At 33.7% G+C, this 17,782-nt stretch overlaps 2 protein-coding genes across 2 annotated transcripts; both read right to left on the bottom strand.

Annotated features, from left to right (window-relative positions):
* Positions 1 to 4,393: 4,393 nt before the first annotated feature.
* LOC123896490 (cyclin-D4-2-like) lies at positions 4,394 to 7,163 on the bottom strand. The gene is made up of 7 exons (XM_045946870.1): positions 7,002 to 7,163; positions 6,141 to 6,227; positions 5,932 to 6,051; positions 5,531 to 5,720; positions 5,305 to 5,432; positions 4,591 to 5,107; positions 4,394 to 4,509 (listed from the first exon to the last, which is right to left on the bottom strand). The coding sequence occupies exons 1-7, from the start codon at positions 7,161 to 7,163 to the stop codon at positions 4,394 to 4,396; spliced, it is 1,320 nt and encodes a 439-aa protein (XP_045802826.1).
* A 2,576-nt stretch (positions 7,164 to 9,739) lies between these two features.
* On the bottom strand, positions 9,740 to 12,552 carry LOC123896489. Its single transcript, XM_045946869.1, has 6 exons — positions 12,391 to 12,552; positions 11,967 to 12,059; positions 11,758 to 11,868; positions 11,436 to 11,625; positions 11,174 to 11,304; positions 9,740 to 10,799 (listed from the first exon to the last, which is right to left on the bottom strand). Exons 1-6 carry the CDS (start codon positions 12,550 to 12,552, stop codon positions 9,894 to 9,896), a joined length of 1,593 nt encoding a protein of 530 aa, XP_045802825.1. The 3' UTR covers positions 9,740 to 9,893.
* Positions 12,553 to 17,782: the final 5,230 nt, after the last annotated feature.

The raw sequence follows: 17,782 nt of genomic DNA, 5'->3' as shown, positions 1-17,782 counted from the left end.
ATAGTCAGAAACTGGTCAACAAGATGCATGCTCGGTGGGTTAGTTTTCTGCAGAAGTTCCCTTTTATTATTCAACATAAATCTGGAGCCCTTAACAAAGTAGCTGATGCTTTGAGTAGGAGGGATTCGTTGCTTGTCACTTTAGCGCAGGAGGTAGTAGGTTTTGAATGTCTGAAGGAGTTGTATGAGAATGATGTTGAGTTCAAAGAATTATGGGCTAAATGCCGTGAGCATCCTTGTGACGATTTTCATGTTCGTGAAGGGTTTCTTTTTAAGGGAAACCGGCTGTGCATTCCATGTTCATCCTTGAGGGAGAAATTACTTAGGGATCTGCATGGTGGTGGTCTGAGTGGGCATATGGGGAGGGATAAAACCATTGCTAGTCTGGAAGAAAGGTTTTATTGGCCACACCTGAGAAAAGATGTTGGAACCATAGTCAAGAAGTGCTATACTTGCCAAGTTTCCAAACGCCAGTCACAAAATACTGGTCTTTACATGCCTCTACCCATTCCTGATGACATTTGGCAAGATTTATCTATGGATTTTGTGTTGGGTCTACCTCGTACCCAGCGAGGTGTGGATTCCGTGTTTGTGGTTGTAGACCGATTCTCCAAGATGTCCCATTTTATTGCCTGTAAGAAGACAGCTGATGCATCCAACATAGCCAAACTGTTTTTCAGGGAGGTTGTGCGTCTTCACGGAGTTCCAAAATCCATTACTTCAGACAGGGACACCAAATTCCTCAGTCATTTCTGGATCACCTTATGGAAGTTATTTGATACATCACTGAACAGGAGTTCTACAGCTCATCCCCAAACTGATGGACAAACTGAGGTCACAAACAGAACTCTGGGAAATATGATTCGATGTGTTTGTGGTGACAAACCGAAGCAGTGGGATTTGGCTCTGCCTCAAGTTGAGTTTGCTTATAACAGCACTGTGCATTCTGCTACTGGAAAAACACATTTCTCACTTGTTTACACCTCTGTTCCTAGGCACGTGGTTGATTTGATTAAGTTGCCTAAGGCTCCTGGATTTAGTGTGGCTGCTGAAAATATGGCTGAAGAGATTATAGCTGTGAAAGATTCTGTCAAGTCCAAATTGGAAGCTACTGGATTGAAAAACAAAATTGCAGCAGATAAACGCCGAAGAGTCAAAGTGTTCAATGTGGGAGATGAAGTGATGGTGTTTCTGCGAAAAGAAAGATTTCCAGTTGGTACCTACAGCAAGCTGCAGCCTCGCAAATATGGCCCGTTCCAAGTGACTCGCAAGATCAATGACAATGCTTATGTAGTGGCCCTTCCAGCATCAATGAACATTTCTAACACTTTCAATGTGGCAGATATATATGAGTACCATGCAGATGAAGTCCTTTATCAAGATGAGAACTCGGGGTCGAGTTCTTTTGAGGTGGAGGAGACTGATGTAGGAGGGTTTATTTAGATTTATTATTTTTATTATTCTAGATTTGCTATTTTTATTATTCTAGATTTGCTATTTTTGTTATTCTAGATTTGCTATTTTTATTATTCTAGATTTACTATTTTTATTATTTCCCTTACTATTTAAACCAAACCATTGTAGCCTTGAGGGGCAGTTTTTTGATTCAATAAAATTATTCGAGTTTTATCTCAACTTTCGGTGGACTCCGAAACCCTATTTTGACAAGTTTGTGTTTACGGCTTGTCTTTATCAATTAGGTTTAGCGTTTTGCTAACCTAGCGCTTCCGTTCTGCGTCAATAATACATTGAGAATTGTTGCAATCCAATCACAAAACGTTTGGCAAAAACCAAAGCATTTGAGAACTTTCAGTAAGATTGGCGACTCTTAAGTATCAAAAGCTTTTGAAACCAAGTTACCACAAAAGGATTTATTATGCAGATGATTAAATGCCTCTGAGGTCAGACAAATTGAGTCTCTAATGAGACTTCCATACCCTCTTTGCTCACAAGAAACAATTGAAGGCATAATTACTGCCAACCTGTCAGCAATTATCTTAGAGAGATTACCTTGAATTTCAAGTTTGCCATAGCTATAGGTCTGTAGTTGTCCACTGTATCAGCATTAGGGAAGTTTTTCAAATCTCAAACCTTGCCGCAAGGCATTGAGTCATTGCGTTTCTGGAATCTTCTTAGTTGATAATAGCCATTTGATCAACCATGTTTAATCAATGTTCCAGCACAGTTTATAAAAAAAAAATGGTCTAGCACTACACAGTTCCGAGTTCGCATTTATCTAATATGTGTTTTTTTTTTTTTTTTACATAATTTATCTTATATGGTTGTATTATGTGTATACTTGATAAAAATCACACCGCTAGAAAAATTAGTACAAAATATTTAAATTTAAATGTTTAATTATATTTTAAAATACTCAATATATAGTTAAAATATTTTCACAAATAAAAATAGTAATTGTGATAAGTATAAATATATGGTTAAATGATCGATGGCTACTATTTTAAAACATGATTATGTTTAATATTAATGTATGTTAAAAATAAAAAGGTTGTTTAGAAATATGAGATTTTTATTCATTTATATTGTAGATTGGTTTAAATTTTTATTTATTTTTAAAAAAAATCAAAGTATCATCTATCCGCGCGTAACTGTAAAGACTCATTATTTAAAAAAAAAAATAAAATTGTAGAAACTTATTTCCTCAAGGTAAATCGGATCCATTTAAGGGGTTGATGTATCGCAACAAATGCTTTACTTTAAGAATAACCAATAAAACAATCAAAATACAAAATAGGAGTACCAAAATTACTTACAAACTAAAAAAAGATTTACAAAAGAAATACCAAAAAGAATTTAGTTTTCATTAACTTGAAGGGATGCATAATATTTTATTTTAACAGTGTAAACATATATAAGAAGTTAGTTTTCTTTATTCTATGGTTTGTAATTATATTGACAATTAATTCACTTTGTTTTTTAATTTTTATATATCAGTGTTGGAGTTCGAATTCCGAACACTCTATTTAAAAATAATAAGTTTATGCGATTATTTAAATATAATAAGTTTTTTGTTGATGAAATGACGTCCGACCTAACAATTTTGATATTTTTGTCAATTGAGTTAAATTTTTTTGGACATTTAAATATATATTTGGATATTTAAATATAATAAGTTATTTGATAAATAATAGATACATAAATTTACAAATTGAAGCTACTTTTCAATTCCACATATGCAAAAAGAGTTGACGGAAAAATTTAGTTTTAACAACTTGGATATATATATTAGGGCCGGTTCCGAAATTTTGGAGGTCCAGATAAAATAAAAAAAATGGACCCCTAATAAAAAAGAGAATTTTTTAAAAAAAGAACATCATTTATTTAAATTGTAAATAATGTTAACAACATCAAAAATAGTTATTTATATGTATAACTAACGTAAAAAAAAGTCATATTCCGCAACATTGAAATTGAAACAATAAATAAAAAATTAAAATATAATTAATAAATAAAATTAACAGTTACACAACAAATAAAATAAATAACAAAATGGAAAAAACTTAGGTCTATTTTTTTAGGTCCTTTTCGTAGGGTTCTTAACGTAAAATTCACTTTTTGTGATTATGATGACCTTTGGCATTTATATGTTAGGATTTTTTTGGTATTTTTCTTTTGGTGCATTGCAAAATCAAAAGGTGGGCTATATGGTCTTTTGTTTCATTTGGCCTTTCCTTTTGTTATTGGCATTTCATTCGCTCTTTGTATCATACAGTTAGAGTGTAGTCTTAGTATCCTTGGTTTGCATTTGAGTTATAGTTTGGTTCGGGTGTCTTCTGTTCTGCTATATGCTTAACAGTTAGCAATGTATCAGACTTGTGTATGTTTCGTCTTTGATCTATTCTTTGCACATATTTTGTAGATATGGTACATCGAAAGATTTGTCTCTTACTTCCTATTGGAGCCTCAAGGATACTTTAGACAACCAAAACAAAAACTTAAGATTTCATTGTGTAGATTTCTTTTAATAATATGATATGATGTTTCGTGTGCTCATATAAGACAATGAGTCAATCCATGAAGTAGCTGGTACGTATTAGTAATAATCAGGTTAGTTTGTGGAGTTTATTGTTAACCAGTACACACATGAAGAGATCATAAATTTTTTGAAAGAGCTTAGAATGTTTTCTTTATTTGTGAAAATGCAACATTCGCTACTTAACCAGATCAGTGATGATAGCAACTAATCTCAGTGTGAAATTTAGTATTATACTAATATGACGTTTCTTATGCTCATACAAGGCAATGAGTCAATAAATGAAGTTGCTGGTATTAGTAATAAACAGCTTAGTTTGTGAAGCTTATGGATAACTATTACTCGATGAAATAACAACAAAAAAGAGTTTAGAACGTTGAAAAGATTTTTGAGTAAGTATTCAATTAGAAAAGTAAAGAGAAACAATTTCAATAGCAATGCCAATAATACCGATAGTTTGAACTGCACAAGAAACTACTGAATCATTTTGAACTCGACACGGTTCAAAGCCAAAGGCTAGACCACAAAGCCAAATGAAAAGGACATAAAATCCAAGTCTGTATGCAGAGAAGCAGAACTAACTGATGTTGCAGGTACCACAGCCTATATTTATATTATTTCCAGTCCCTGGTATCCTAAGGCTTATAATTGTAGAATCCCGTGGCTGCGCTTCTAGTGATGGGACATCAGTGGCCCATTTCAGCTCAAAGTTCATTAGCTTCTTTGGTTCTACAAGCTCCTCTTCAATCTCTGAAATGGATGTCTCAGTCTCTTCTGCTGCTACATCTTTTTTATCAGATAACTTCTCCCACCCTTCCTGCACCTGCAATTGAGAAGTCTCCATCTTGCCTATGTCCTGTCTTCGCTTGTCGATTAACGCAGTCCTCTCTTCGTCTTCTTCTTCTTCTTCAGATGAATCATCGACCACCACTGCCTTGCTGTTGTTCTGTTGGATTTCCTTTATCTCTGGTGTTCCAGCTTCTTTGGTTTCCTGTTGGGGTAATTCCACAACTTGACCTGAAGCGGAGTGAATTCCTGATCTAGGGGTACAAATCAGGATGTTGAGTCTTCTGCAAAGATCTATCATCTTCTTCGCGCATTCCTTCACCTGCCCCTGTAAGAACATTTAAAAAAGCTTTAGCAGCTCATCACTATATTATATAGTGTATATTGGCCTAATTATGCCACTGATTCTAGAAATTTGTTGATTTATACACCTTAACTATAACAATTTTGCTCTTAATGTCTTTTGACAAATGGAGATATTATTAGACATAACATGCTATGCATTTAATTTTTCAATCAACATACTTGATCATTAAGTTTGCTTTCAATGTCTTCTGCAATTTCCTTATACTTTAAGGGATATGCAATGTTGGCAGCAGCCAGAAAAGCGGAGAACGCAATGTGAGAAGGTATGTAGTCAACGAAGGTGTGTTCTGAAGAATAAGAAAAAAATCCAAGGAATATTATATATTCTCCAATTAGAAATCATGGAATTAACAAATTATATTGTTATAAGTGAGTTTCTGTTTACCTCCTTGAGCTTGAACTATGATCTCATTAATGCTACGGCGTTTAAAACCACGGAATTGCCTAAAGTGAGGGTAATAGTGGTTAAGAAAACATAAGGCAGTCACGGATTTCATTTTCCAGCTAAGTACTTGGAGAATGAGAAGCTCCATTCTCATTATCGTCTGATGATTTATCATCAGGTTCATGTCCCTCTGTGCAACAAATACGTTCATTTAGTGAATTTAAAAACAATGCTCTAGAAAACTGACGTTATTAAATTTGTTACACAAATTTTATCTATTTTTAGTCTTCTGTTGAGGGATTAAAAACACTAAAATTTTATAAAATGTAGAGACTAAAAATACATAACCTTCATAGCAACCACAAATATATTAAACACCGAGTAAAAAAAATGACACTCACATATAGGTCAGACAAAAACTGGTCAAACGAGAATGAGTCTATCCTCATCTTGGCAGATATGGTTAAACAAGTTATAGCAATCAAACGAACTTTTTCGGTATCAGTCCGACCTTCCACATACTTAAAAAACCAAAGAGTTTTCAGTTTCAACACAAAACAATTTAAAGAAAATGAAACTTAATAAAATATCCATAAGAGTTTTCAGTTACCTTAATGTTGTAACGGGATACGAAACGATCAAAGTAGTTCATAGCAAGATACGGAACATATGCATCTGAAACATCCTTCTTTGTGACCTGAGTGTTTCAAAATCAGCACATTCATTCATTCATTTTGCTATTTCAAGATTTGACAAACGAAATCAACACATTGATTCATTTCACGATCGCATGATGAATCAAACAAAGCAAAGCGAACTACACAGTAGAATATAGTGAAATTCTCATTCAAAGCAATACGGATCCAAAAAGAAAAAGTTGAACAGTAAACTTGAAATTGATCACAAAAAATTAAACGAAGATACAACTCAAGATTCAGCATACAGTGAGATCCAGAAAGGAAAATTCAAAAAGTTAAAGACCAATCAGAACAAATTAACGAATATAAGCAAGAAAGAAACAATCTAATAACAGCAAAAAATCTAAGTATCTAACAACAATGGAACGATAATTTTCTCACTTATCAAACAGGTTCATGCGTTGAGCATGAATTTAAGTTTTCATAGTGAAATTTCATGCACATCGATAATCTAACAATAATCTTGTAATTGAGCATCGATACAACACAAGATTCGGCGAACATTCATTTTACAGTTGCAAGATTCATCGAACACAACAAATTAATCAAACTAACGAATCCGAAAAGGAAAATTCGAAAAGTAACTTGAAATTGAACACAAAAAATTAATCAAAACTACGAAACAAAAAGCAGATCAGAAATTAAGCTTCATACAAGAAATCGAGCATAGCAAGTTCAGAGAAAACATAGTGAAGAAATCAACGAAGCTTGAAATCATGACATTAAGTTTTCATATAGTGAAGAAATCAACGAAGCTTGAAATGATGACTTACCTTGGCGATTATCGAAACGGCATTTCTGCGAATAAGAATGTTCCGATAGTCATCGAAGAAGTTTGGTGCGGCCATGAACTCAGTTTCTTCGTCGAAGTAGTACTTGATAGTTTCCATATCCTTCCTACTACATGGATAGGGAAATTCTGGTTCGGAATACATTGTTGAAAGAGAATTTTCCGTTGAGGTGAATATGAGAAAATCTTCAGTGTTTGTTGAGTTCTGAGTGGTTTATTTGGGTTTCTCTCTCTTGACGGTTATTATATGTTAACGACTTCACGGAAATGGAGGGAAAACCCGCGAGTTTTTTAACTTTGCGATTTAATTTTCTACAACGACGTCGTTTCAAAGCTTATCTCAGTTAAGTGAGTTAACTTCATAAAGTATTGTTTGCACTTTGTAATGATGTGATTACTTCATGTGATTCGTGGCAATTAAAATAAAATCACCTTCCTTGAAAGTGATTTATTTTTAAGTTTTTCATGTGTTTAAAATTCTATTCGACTAAAAAGACTCTATTTAACCGACCTCTCTAGTGGTGATTGACGTTGGACTTGATAAAGAGGACCACAAGTCGATCCTCCGCAACTACAATCGTGAGGCGGACATGAACCACTTGATGACAGAATTGACCCTCAAACTAAATTAAGCTGTTAAGTGGACCAGATAAAAAAAAAAAAAACTCTATTTAACCAAAATGATTATACTACGAAAATCAACTAAAAAAGTTTTCTCTGCGTATTAAACTGACCTACTTAAATAGATATGAATAATATTTTTTTATTACTATTATCATTATGATATTAAATTTTGTATTTGCGTTAAATTATAAATTTGTTAATTAATCTTTAAATAATTTAAGCTTATTATTCTATATTAATTTTTTTTCATATTAAATGTATTATTATTGTTATAGATTTGATTTATGATCGGTACGCGTAAAAGATCACATGTTAAAAATAAAACTGGCTTAAATATCACATTTGTCTTTGTATGTACTCGCTTTTTTGGTTTCAGTCCCTGTATCATATAGGGACGAATGTGGTATTTAAACCAATAAAAATTGGTTTAAATAATAGTGACTTCTGTATAAACCAAAAAAGCATGTACTATATATATAACGCAATAAAAATTGGTCCATAGATGGTTGTATTGTCCCTATTAAATTTGTTTTGTTGGCTCTTTCCGTGTTCTTCCTCTGATCTTAAAATGCACCGTTAAAAACATTTTGTGGGATAAAATAAGAAAAAATATGAGTTTTTGGCAGAAGGGCTTATATCGTGGTTATGGCGGGAATGGAGAAAAGAGTTATTTTAATGAGAAAAGGGGACGATAAGTGAGTTTGGGCTGATGGGAGTGGCGGGAAGTACTTGGTGAAAGGTGCTTACAAAAAATTGGCAGGGAACCACTCAATAGAAGTATATATGTTTCATCAAAGCATATCGAACTCTTTGATTCCTTTGAAAATTTCTGTTTTGGTTAGAGGCTGTTGCAAAGGATGTTGCCGACAAAGGACAATCTTCTCCGAAGAAGAGCTCTCGTTATGGACCAAGCTCATTGTGTGCCCGGCTGTAGAGAATCAGCACGTATGTTCCATCTGATTTTCGATTGTCCGCTTGCGTTGAATGTTTCGATCAAAATTTTGAAGTGCTTAGGATTATCATCAACTCTCTCGATAGAGGATACACCGACTTCGAGCAATTTGAAGGGCTGCTACACGCAGGTAAAACTTTCAGACTGAGATTCATTTCAATTTGGTTTGCGGTTGTGTGGTTTCTAGGGCAAACAAGGAACAAATCCATCTTCAAAGGTGAATTTGTGGAAGTCTCTAGAGTTGTGGAGGATTTCAAATTGTTAGTGTGGAGTTGGCTAAGAGCGAGAGTAAAAGCTTTTTTTTTTGTTTCGCAGTGGAATGATCACTGTTTACTTTATTTGGGGTTGAGGCCGATTGGTTGAGTTCACGATGGTGTTGCTGCCTATGATCAAAGTTCGTGTTTCTGACATTATGAAGGTGGCTCTGTGCATCTGATCTTCTTTGTAAGGATGTTTTTTGGTATTTTTTTCGTATCCTTGGTGTGCGCTTTGGTGTTTTAGTTTGGTTTGGGTGTCTTATGTTCTGCAATACCTTTAGCAGTTAGCAGTGTATCAGACTTGTGTATGTTTGCTCTTTGATTATTCTTTGCATTTATTGCGCCTAGTTCAAAGAAGTCAATTCCTTAAGTAGTAGGTATCTGTACATCGAAAGATTATTCTCATACTTCCTACTGGAACCTGAAGGATACTTTAGACAACCAAAAGAAAAGTGGAAATTTAATTTTACAATTTAATTAGTTCCAACAGGTAATATGAATAAATTTTATGTATAAATCCAATTATATTTCCCTTGTATACATATTAGCACAATTAAAGGTCAGTGAAGACTTATTTTATACTATTTTTACATTATTATTTGCATACAAAAATTATTACATGATCATTCAAATTTTATACCAAAATACATTTCCTAAAAAGTAGTTATTTTCCTTAAATTCATTATATGATGTTTTGAACTTTTAGTTAATAATATGATGTTTCTATGGGCTCATATAAGGGAATGAGTCAATCCGATGAAGTAGCTGGTATTGGTATTAATCAGGTTAAGTTTGTGAAGTTTATTGTTAACTAGTACACTGTGATAACACCTGAAAAAATCTTGGAAAATTTGAAAGAGCTTAGAACGTTTTATTTATTTGTGAGAATTCAATTAAAAAAGTATCAAAAGTCAATTTCAACAGTAATAATATCCATAGTATGATCTACACACGAAAACTACCACAACATTTTGAACTGAACACGATCCAAAGCCAAATCCTAGAGCAGAAAACCAAATGAAGAGTATTTGCAATAGCAGAACTAACCAATGTTGCAGCCACAATTTTTTATCTCATCAGTACCTTTGTCATCTGTCTGCGACTCTTGTTCCTCTTCTTCTTCTACTTCTGGCAGCGCTTGTTTTATATCTAGTGCTTCTAGTAGTGGAACTTCCATGGGCCACCTCAGCTCAAACATCATTAGCTTCTTAGGGGCTACAAGCTCTAAAATCTCTGAAACGGACCCTCCTATCTGTGTTTGTGGCTCCTCACCCACTACTGCCTTGCCCTTTTCCAATGCTCGTCGGATTATAGCCTGAACCCTGGCTTTATCATCAGCAGATGTTTCTGTTACTTCCACTGCCTTTTCCTTGCCCTTAGCCAGACTTGGATTTTCTGCCTCAATCTCTTCTGTTGCTACACCTTTTTTATCAGATTTATTGACCACCATTACCTCCTCCGCCTTTACTGGCACCTGCACCTGAGAAGTCCCTGTGGTCTTGCCCATGTCTTGTTTTCTTCTGATTAATGCAGTCCCTTCTTCTTTAGATGCTTCTGTTACTTCCACTGCCTTTTCCTCGCCCTTGGCCAGACTTCGATTTTCTGCCTCAATCTCCTCTGTTGCTACACCTTTTTTATCAGATTTATCTACCACCTTTACTTCCACCTGCACCTGAGAAGTCTCTGAGGTCTTGCCCGTGTTCCGTTTACGCCTGATTAATGCAGTCCCTTCTTCTTCTTCTTCAGATGAATCAACCACCACTGCCGCCGCCTTTGCCCTTCTATATTCGGTTTGTTTTTCGGGTACTGCCACGACTTTACTTGAAGTGGAGCCAACTCTTGATTCAGGGATCTGAATCCGAGGGATCTGAATCCGAGGGATCTCGACCCGGATTTTCATTCTCCTGCAAAGCTTTAATATCTTCTTCGCACATTGCAGCACCTGCGCCTGAAAGAACATTTAAAAAAGCTTCAGCATAATCTATATATCTATTCAGTGTGTAGAGATGATCTCTATTTCTCAACAAATGAAAATGAAAAAGCCTCATTACTAATGAAGCACTGACACAGAAATAGTTTGAAAAAATGAATTACTTAAATGCAATACTGACACATCAGACAATGGACACGTGTCACACGCCATCGATCAAAGGTACCGGGTGCTACAAAACTCATTACTATAATTTTCAGTCTATAAATTATAATGGCCTAATTATGTCACTGATCCTAAAAATTTGTGTTTTATACACCTAAACTATAACAATATTTCTCTAATTTGTTTTGTTAAAATATGATATGCATTCAAATTTTAAATCAACATACTTTAGGGCCAAGTCTGGCAAGTGCTTCGGGATGTGCTATGTTGTTATACTTTGAGGGATATGCAATCCGGGAAGCAGCCAGAAAAGCGGTCGATGCAATCATAGTAGGTGGGTAGTGAACAAAGGTGTGGTCTGCAGAATAAGAAGAAAAAATTTCAATGAAAATTACTATATATATATATATATATATATATATATATATATATTCTCCAAGCATATTCTGTTTAGAAAACATAGAATTATCAAATTACCGAATTATTTACCTCCTTGAGCTTGAACTATGATCTCATTAATGCAACGACGACTATAACCACCAAATCTTTTAAAATAACGGTAATAGAAGTTCAGATAGGTGAAGGGAGTCACAGGTCGGATTGTCCAGCGAATTTCATGGAGAATATTAAACTCCATTTTCATTATCATCTGAGGAGTTATCATCAAATTATTGTCCCTCTGTGCAGCGAATAAGTTGGTTTAGTGAATTTAAAAACAATGCTGCTAGAAAATTGAAAGTAAACTTAAAAGTAGTGATAAATTTATACTGATAAACTGATAATTTTATACTGATATTTAACTGTAACATACCAAAAACTGTTCAACTGAGAAGTGTTTCATCCTTATCTTGACAGATATGGAGAGACAAGAGATAGCAATCAAACGAACTTTTTCAGTATCATTATTACAACCTTCCACATCCTTATAGAAACCATAGAAATTTCAGTTTTAATACAAAATAATTTCAACAAAAAGAAACTTAAAAAATATATAGAATTGAAAAGAAACATATATGATACCTTCTTGAACGTTTTGGTCATGGAAAAGAAGCGATCAAAATAGTTCATAGCAAGATATGGAATAAATGTATCGAGATCGATACGCCTCGAGTACTGCGTGAAGCAAAATATGCAGGAAAAAAAAATTAGCACAACAACACAAGATTCGGCAAAAGAGATCGACACGTTCATTCATTTTACGATTTCACAAGATAAACGAATTTTTCATTCAAAGTGATACATATTCATGAAGGAAATTAAAAAATTCAACCATTAAGACATCAAATTAAACAAAAAAACAGATATGAATAATCATTCAAAGTGATAATCGGAATTCAGAACAGTAAAATTGAAATTGAACTAGAAGCAAGAAATCACCAAACTGGTTCAAGAATTGAAGTTTTGAACGGCGAAGAAATCAAAGAAGCTTGAAATCATCACTTACATCGGCGATTATCGAAACGGCATGGCGGCGAAAAAGAATGTTGCGAGCACTTTTGAAAAAGTTTTGTTTGGGCATGAATTTATGCTGAATGGGGAAGTAGGAGGTCTTTATGAAATCCGCTTCCTTCTGACTGAGAATGGTGAACTCTGCATCGGAAGCCATTGTTGGAGCTTTGAATTTTCCGTTGAGGTGAAGATTAGAAAAGTTAGAGTTATTTGTTTCTCGAGAAAATGAAAATGAAAAGAGAGGGAAAATGTTGAGACTATTTATTGAGTTCTGAGTGATTTGTTTCTTTGAGTTTCTCTCTCTTGACGGTTATAACGACTTCGCGGAAATGAAGGTAAAGCCCGCGAGATTTTCAACTGCGATTGAATTTCTTGCAGCGACGTCGTTTCAGAGTACCAAAAAATAAAATAGTGTAAACCAAGTGATAACTGATAAGTCGTCTCGTCTCCCTTAAAAAAAAAAAAAAACTGATAAGTCGTCTCGATTAGTTAATAAACTATTATAAAACAAATTTGAGAAAATTTGAATTTTAAATTTTAAATTTTATTTTCTGTTTAGCGGAATTCTAAATTACTACATCCGTCCCAAAACAATAATTCTTTACATACCAATGCATAATTTAGATCATTAATATATTTAGTTTTCTTTCATGAATAATTATAAAAATTTAATATTGTGAAAATATTTATTGAGACAAATCAAATAAGATCTTATTTGCTACTCTCTTCGTCCCAAAATAATGGTCACATTTTACTATTGCACACTTGCCAATGCACAATTTTGATAATTAATATGTTTAGTTGTGTATTATTAAAAATTATGAAAATTTGATATTTTGATAATACTAATCGAGACAAATCTAACAAGATCTCATATGCTAATATTTATCTTTATACATTAGTAAAAAAATATAGTCAAAGTAGCTTGTATGAATAGTACATACAGTCAAATTGGGACAATTTAGTAAGTCATATTTTTTCTCTTAAAACGGGAGAGTTGAGACCTAAAACAATAAAAATAAAATAATTGGATGATAAACTTTACTTTCATTTTGTAAGGGTGAGAATCAAACCAGTGATCATCCTTAGCCACCAAACCATTCTTATAACTCCTAATTATTTCACTTTTAACTAATTGATTTTTTTTTTAAGAAGTTAAATTAACCTACCCAAATTGACACCAGAAAGAATCCAATAGTAATTATCATAAAGTGAAAATTTGTCCCTGTATAATTTATATAATAAATTATAATTAAGTGAAAAACATTTGTCCTGTGTAAAGTGGTTATATGGTTAATAAAGTTGTTACTAATATCAGAGGTCTAAAATGTTGTGACAAGCAATGAACTGCAGGTGATTATGATGACCTTTGCATTTATCAAGCTTGCTTTTGAGACAAGGAAATTATGATCCATAATCAAGCATCCAATGTGTGATTTGTGTACGATCCTTGAAGTTTCTCTTGTTCTGGAAAATGTCCGGAAAGATTTGGTCCTTGATGCGTCAATGCGTCAATGTTTCTTTGATGCTGATGAAGACAAAGATTTGGCAAAAAGCATTTTGGATGCTAAGAAAGAGCTAAATCAACTTGATGACTTGCTTAATGCAGATAGTGTCATTTTCAGAAATTCCATTTTCAGAAGGTACTTGGATTATATATCTTGTAATTTTACTTATTGTTCATGTTCTTGATATCCTAATCATTCTCACCTTCCACAATTTTTTAGGTTCTTTTCAGTGACAACTTCCTTAAATCATTTAAAAGACTGCGATCCGAGCAGAAAAAGAAGTCTATCATTGGACTCTTGTATAAACTTTCTAGTGGATGGAGACCGAAAAGGATTGAAGTGGACTTACATTGTGGAAGTTCATCACAGATGTTAAAACAATTCAAAGTTGAAGGTCTAATGATAAAAAGTATGAAGAAAGCTCTAATGGAAATGACAGACCTATCTTACACCAATTATTTGTGACAGTGAGTCCTAAACTATCTGTCGGGCGGTAAAACATCATGTTGTTCGATTGAAAAGGTGTGAAGCCTCTACTTCAAACCATCTTTATTTCTTTGTTTCTTTCCGTTTCAATATAAATAACGTGAAAAATATTGTTTGAATTAGGCACGAGCTGGCTAAGTTCGGAACAATCTCCTTTATAGTCTATTATTTGCATGTGTCTATATGTTTGACTATTGATGATCTTCGGATTTATTAAAACTGAATTATTTAATTATCATTGCATTTTATACATATCTTCAAAGTAGAAAAGAACTTTTTGAAAGTTTTTTATTATATTTCTGTCCTTTTTTACATGTTGATCGTTGAATTTGTTTTCATCAGAATAGTGAACTACTGTGAAACTCGGAGTTCTGTAACTTTTTAGCATATGGCTATATTGGTATGAATAGCTTCACTGATTGTTTTGATTTCCATATGGACAGAAGGTGGAAACAATGAGCAATGGTTTGCATTTTAGTTATAGTTTGATTCAGGTGTCTTCTGTTCTGCTATATGCTTAGCAGTTAGCAATGTATCAAACTTTGATATATTCTTTGCACATATTGGGCCTAGTTCAAAGAGGTCAACTCCTTAAGTAGATATCCGTACATCTCAAAGAGGTCAAATCCTCAAGTAGATATCCGTACATCGAAAGAAAAGAGATCTCTTACTTCCTATTGGAGCATAAAGGATACTTTAGACAACCAAAAGAAAAACTTAAGATTTCATTTTTATACATATTTGCAGTTGCACAAATATAGAATTGAAGGTCTGTGTAGATTTCTGCTAAACTAAAACGTAATTATTTTCCTTATATTAATCTGTTAACTTTCGAACTTTTAGTTAATAATATGATGTTTCGTATGCTCATATAAGACAATGAGTCAATCCAAGAAGTAGCTGATATTAGTAATAATTAGATTAGTTTGTGGAGTTTAGTTTATTGTTAATTAGTTTTTGAAGTAACTGATATTTCAGATATGATAACACCAGAAGAGATCATAGAAAATTTGAAAGAGCTTAGAATGTTTTCTTTATTTGTGAAAATGCAACGTCCGCTACTTAACCAGATCGATCATGACAGCAACTTTACTAATATGACGTTTCTTATGCTCATACAAGGCAATGAGTCAATTAATAAATGAAGGTGCAGGTATTAGTAATAAACAGCTTAGTTTGTGAAGCTTATGGATAACTATTACACGATGAAATAACAACAAAAAAGAGTTTAGAACGTTGAAAAGATTTTTGAGTAAGTATTCAATTAGAAAAGTATAGAAAGTCAATTTCAATAGAAATGCCAATAAAACCTATAGTCTGAACTACACGAGAAATTGCAAAATCATTTTGAACTGAACATGGTTCAAAGCCAAAGGCTAGACCGCAAAGCTAAATGTAAAGTACATAAAATCCAAGTCTGTATGCAGAGAAGCAGAACTAACTGATGTTGCAGGTACAGCCTATACTCTCTGGTGGCTGCGCTTCTCGTGATGGAACATTAGAGTCTTCTAGTGGTGGAACATCAGTGGCCCACTTCAGCTCAAAGTTCATGTGCTCCGTTGGCGGAGTCACTGTAATGGCTCCCTCCATCTGTGGTTGTACCTTGCCTCTTACCCTAACCTTGCCCATTTCTGCCTCAATCACTTCGGCTGCTACCACTGTTTTAACAATCAGGATGTTCATATTATTGCAAAGGTCTACCATCTTATTCACAATTTCCTGCACCTGCCCCTCGAAGAACATTTAAAAAAGCTTTATCATAATTTGCACATCTCATTACTATAATATTCAGTGTATTAATTATGTCACTGATTCTAGAAAACCATTTTGCTTTTAATGTCTTTTGAGAAATGGAGATATTATTAGACATAACATGCTATGCATTTAATTTTTCTATCAACATACTTCATTACTAATCATATTCTTAATGTCTTTTGGAAGTTCCTTTAATGCAATTGTGGCAGCAGCCACACAAGCGGAGAACGCAATGTCAGTAGGCTTGAAACCAACGAAGGTGTGGTCTGCAGAATAAGAAAAAGGAATGTTATAATTGTATCTCCAAGCATCATTGTAGAAGAAATTATGGAATTAACAAATTACATTGTTATATGTTATGCGAGTTTCTGTTTACCTCCTTGAGCTTGAACTACGATCTCATTAACGCTACGGCGTTCTACACCTAGTAGTTTGAAGTGATCATAATAGTGGTCCAGAAACCAGAAGGCAGTTACAGGAGTCATTTTATTATTAAGTGCTAGCGTAATGCTATACTGCTTATCCCATACCGCGCTTTTCGTTATCCGGGTAAGATCCATGTCCCTCTGTGCAACGAATACATCCAGTTAGTGAATTTAAAAACAATGCTTTAGAAAATTGATGTTATTATTAAATAGTTACACAAATTTATCTACTTTCAGTCTTCTGTTGAGGGATTAAAATTAAAAACAGATTAAGTTTATAAAATGTAGAGACTAAATATAAATAAAGTTTATAGCGACCACAAACATATTTAACCCGAGTAAAAAAACATTGACACTCACATCTAGGGCAACCAAAATATCTTTATGCAAGACTAAGTTTCTCACTCCTGTCGCCCTCCTATTGGCAGATAACGTGTAACAAGATACAGCAGTCAAACAAACTTTTTCGGTAGCAGTGAGACCTCCCGGCACAGCCTTATAAAAACCAAAGAGTTTTCAGTTTTAACACAAAACAATTAAAAGAAACAGAACCTTAATAAAATATCCAGAAGAGTTTTCAGTTACCGTTATGTCGAAACGGAATAAGAAGCGATCAAAGTAGTTCATAGCAAGATACGGAACATATGCATCTGGAGGATTAGACATCTTTGCGACCTGAGTAATTGAAAAATCAGCACATTCATTCATTTGCGATTTCAAGATTTGACAAATGAAATCAACACATTGATTCATTTTACGATTGCAAGATAAATATCAGAGCAAAGTGAATTACAAATAGAAGCAGATAGTTGAAATTTTCATTTTAATTGATACAGATCCAAAAGTGAAACACAACAAATTAACGAAGATACAGCAAATAATATATATGAATCTAAGATATGGATATTGAACACTACAACAAAGATATACAATACAAGATTCGACGAACGAAATTACAACATGCAACGAACTACAAATAGAAGCTAACGGATCCGGAAAGGAAAATTCGAAAAGTAACTTGAAATTCGAAAAGTAACTTAAAAACGAAGCTACATGCAATTACGGAACAAGATTTTTCTCACTAAACAAAAAGATTCATCATGAATCGAGAATGAACTTAAGTTTGCATACAGTGAAAAAATCAACGAGCTACCTTAGCGATTACTGAAATGGCATGCTGGCGGAGAAGAATTTTCCGATCGTTGTTTTCGAA

This window comes from Trifolium pratense, linkage group LG7 (genome assembly GCF_020283565.1).
Source record: "Trifolium pratense cultivar HEN17-A07 linkage group LG7, ARS_RC_1.1, whole genome shotgun sequence".
Classification (NCBI taxonomy): domain Eukaryota; kingdom Viridiplantae; phylum Streptophyta; class Magnoliopsida; order Fabales; family Fabaceae; genus Trifolium; species Trifolium pratense.
Note: the sequence above shows the minus strand (reverse complement) of the source record. Positions and strands in the feature narration are given on the sequence as shown.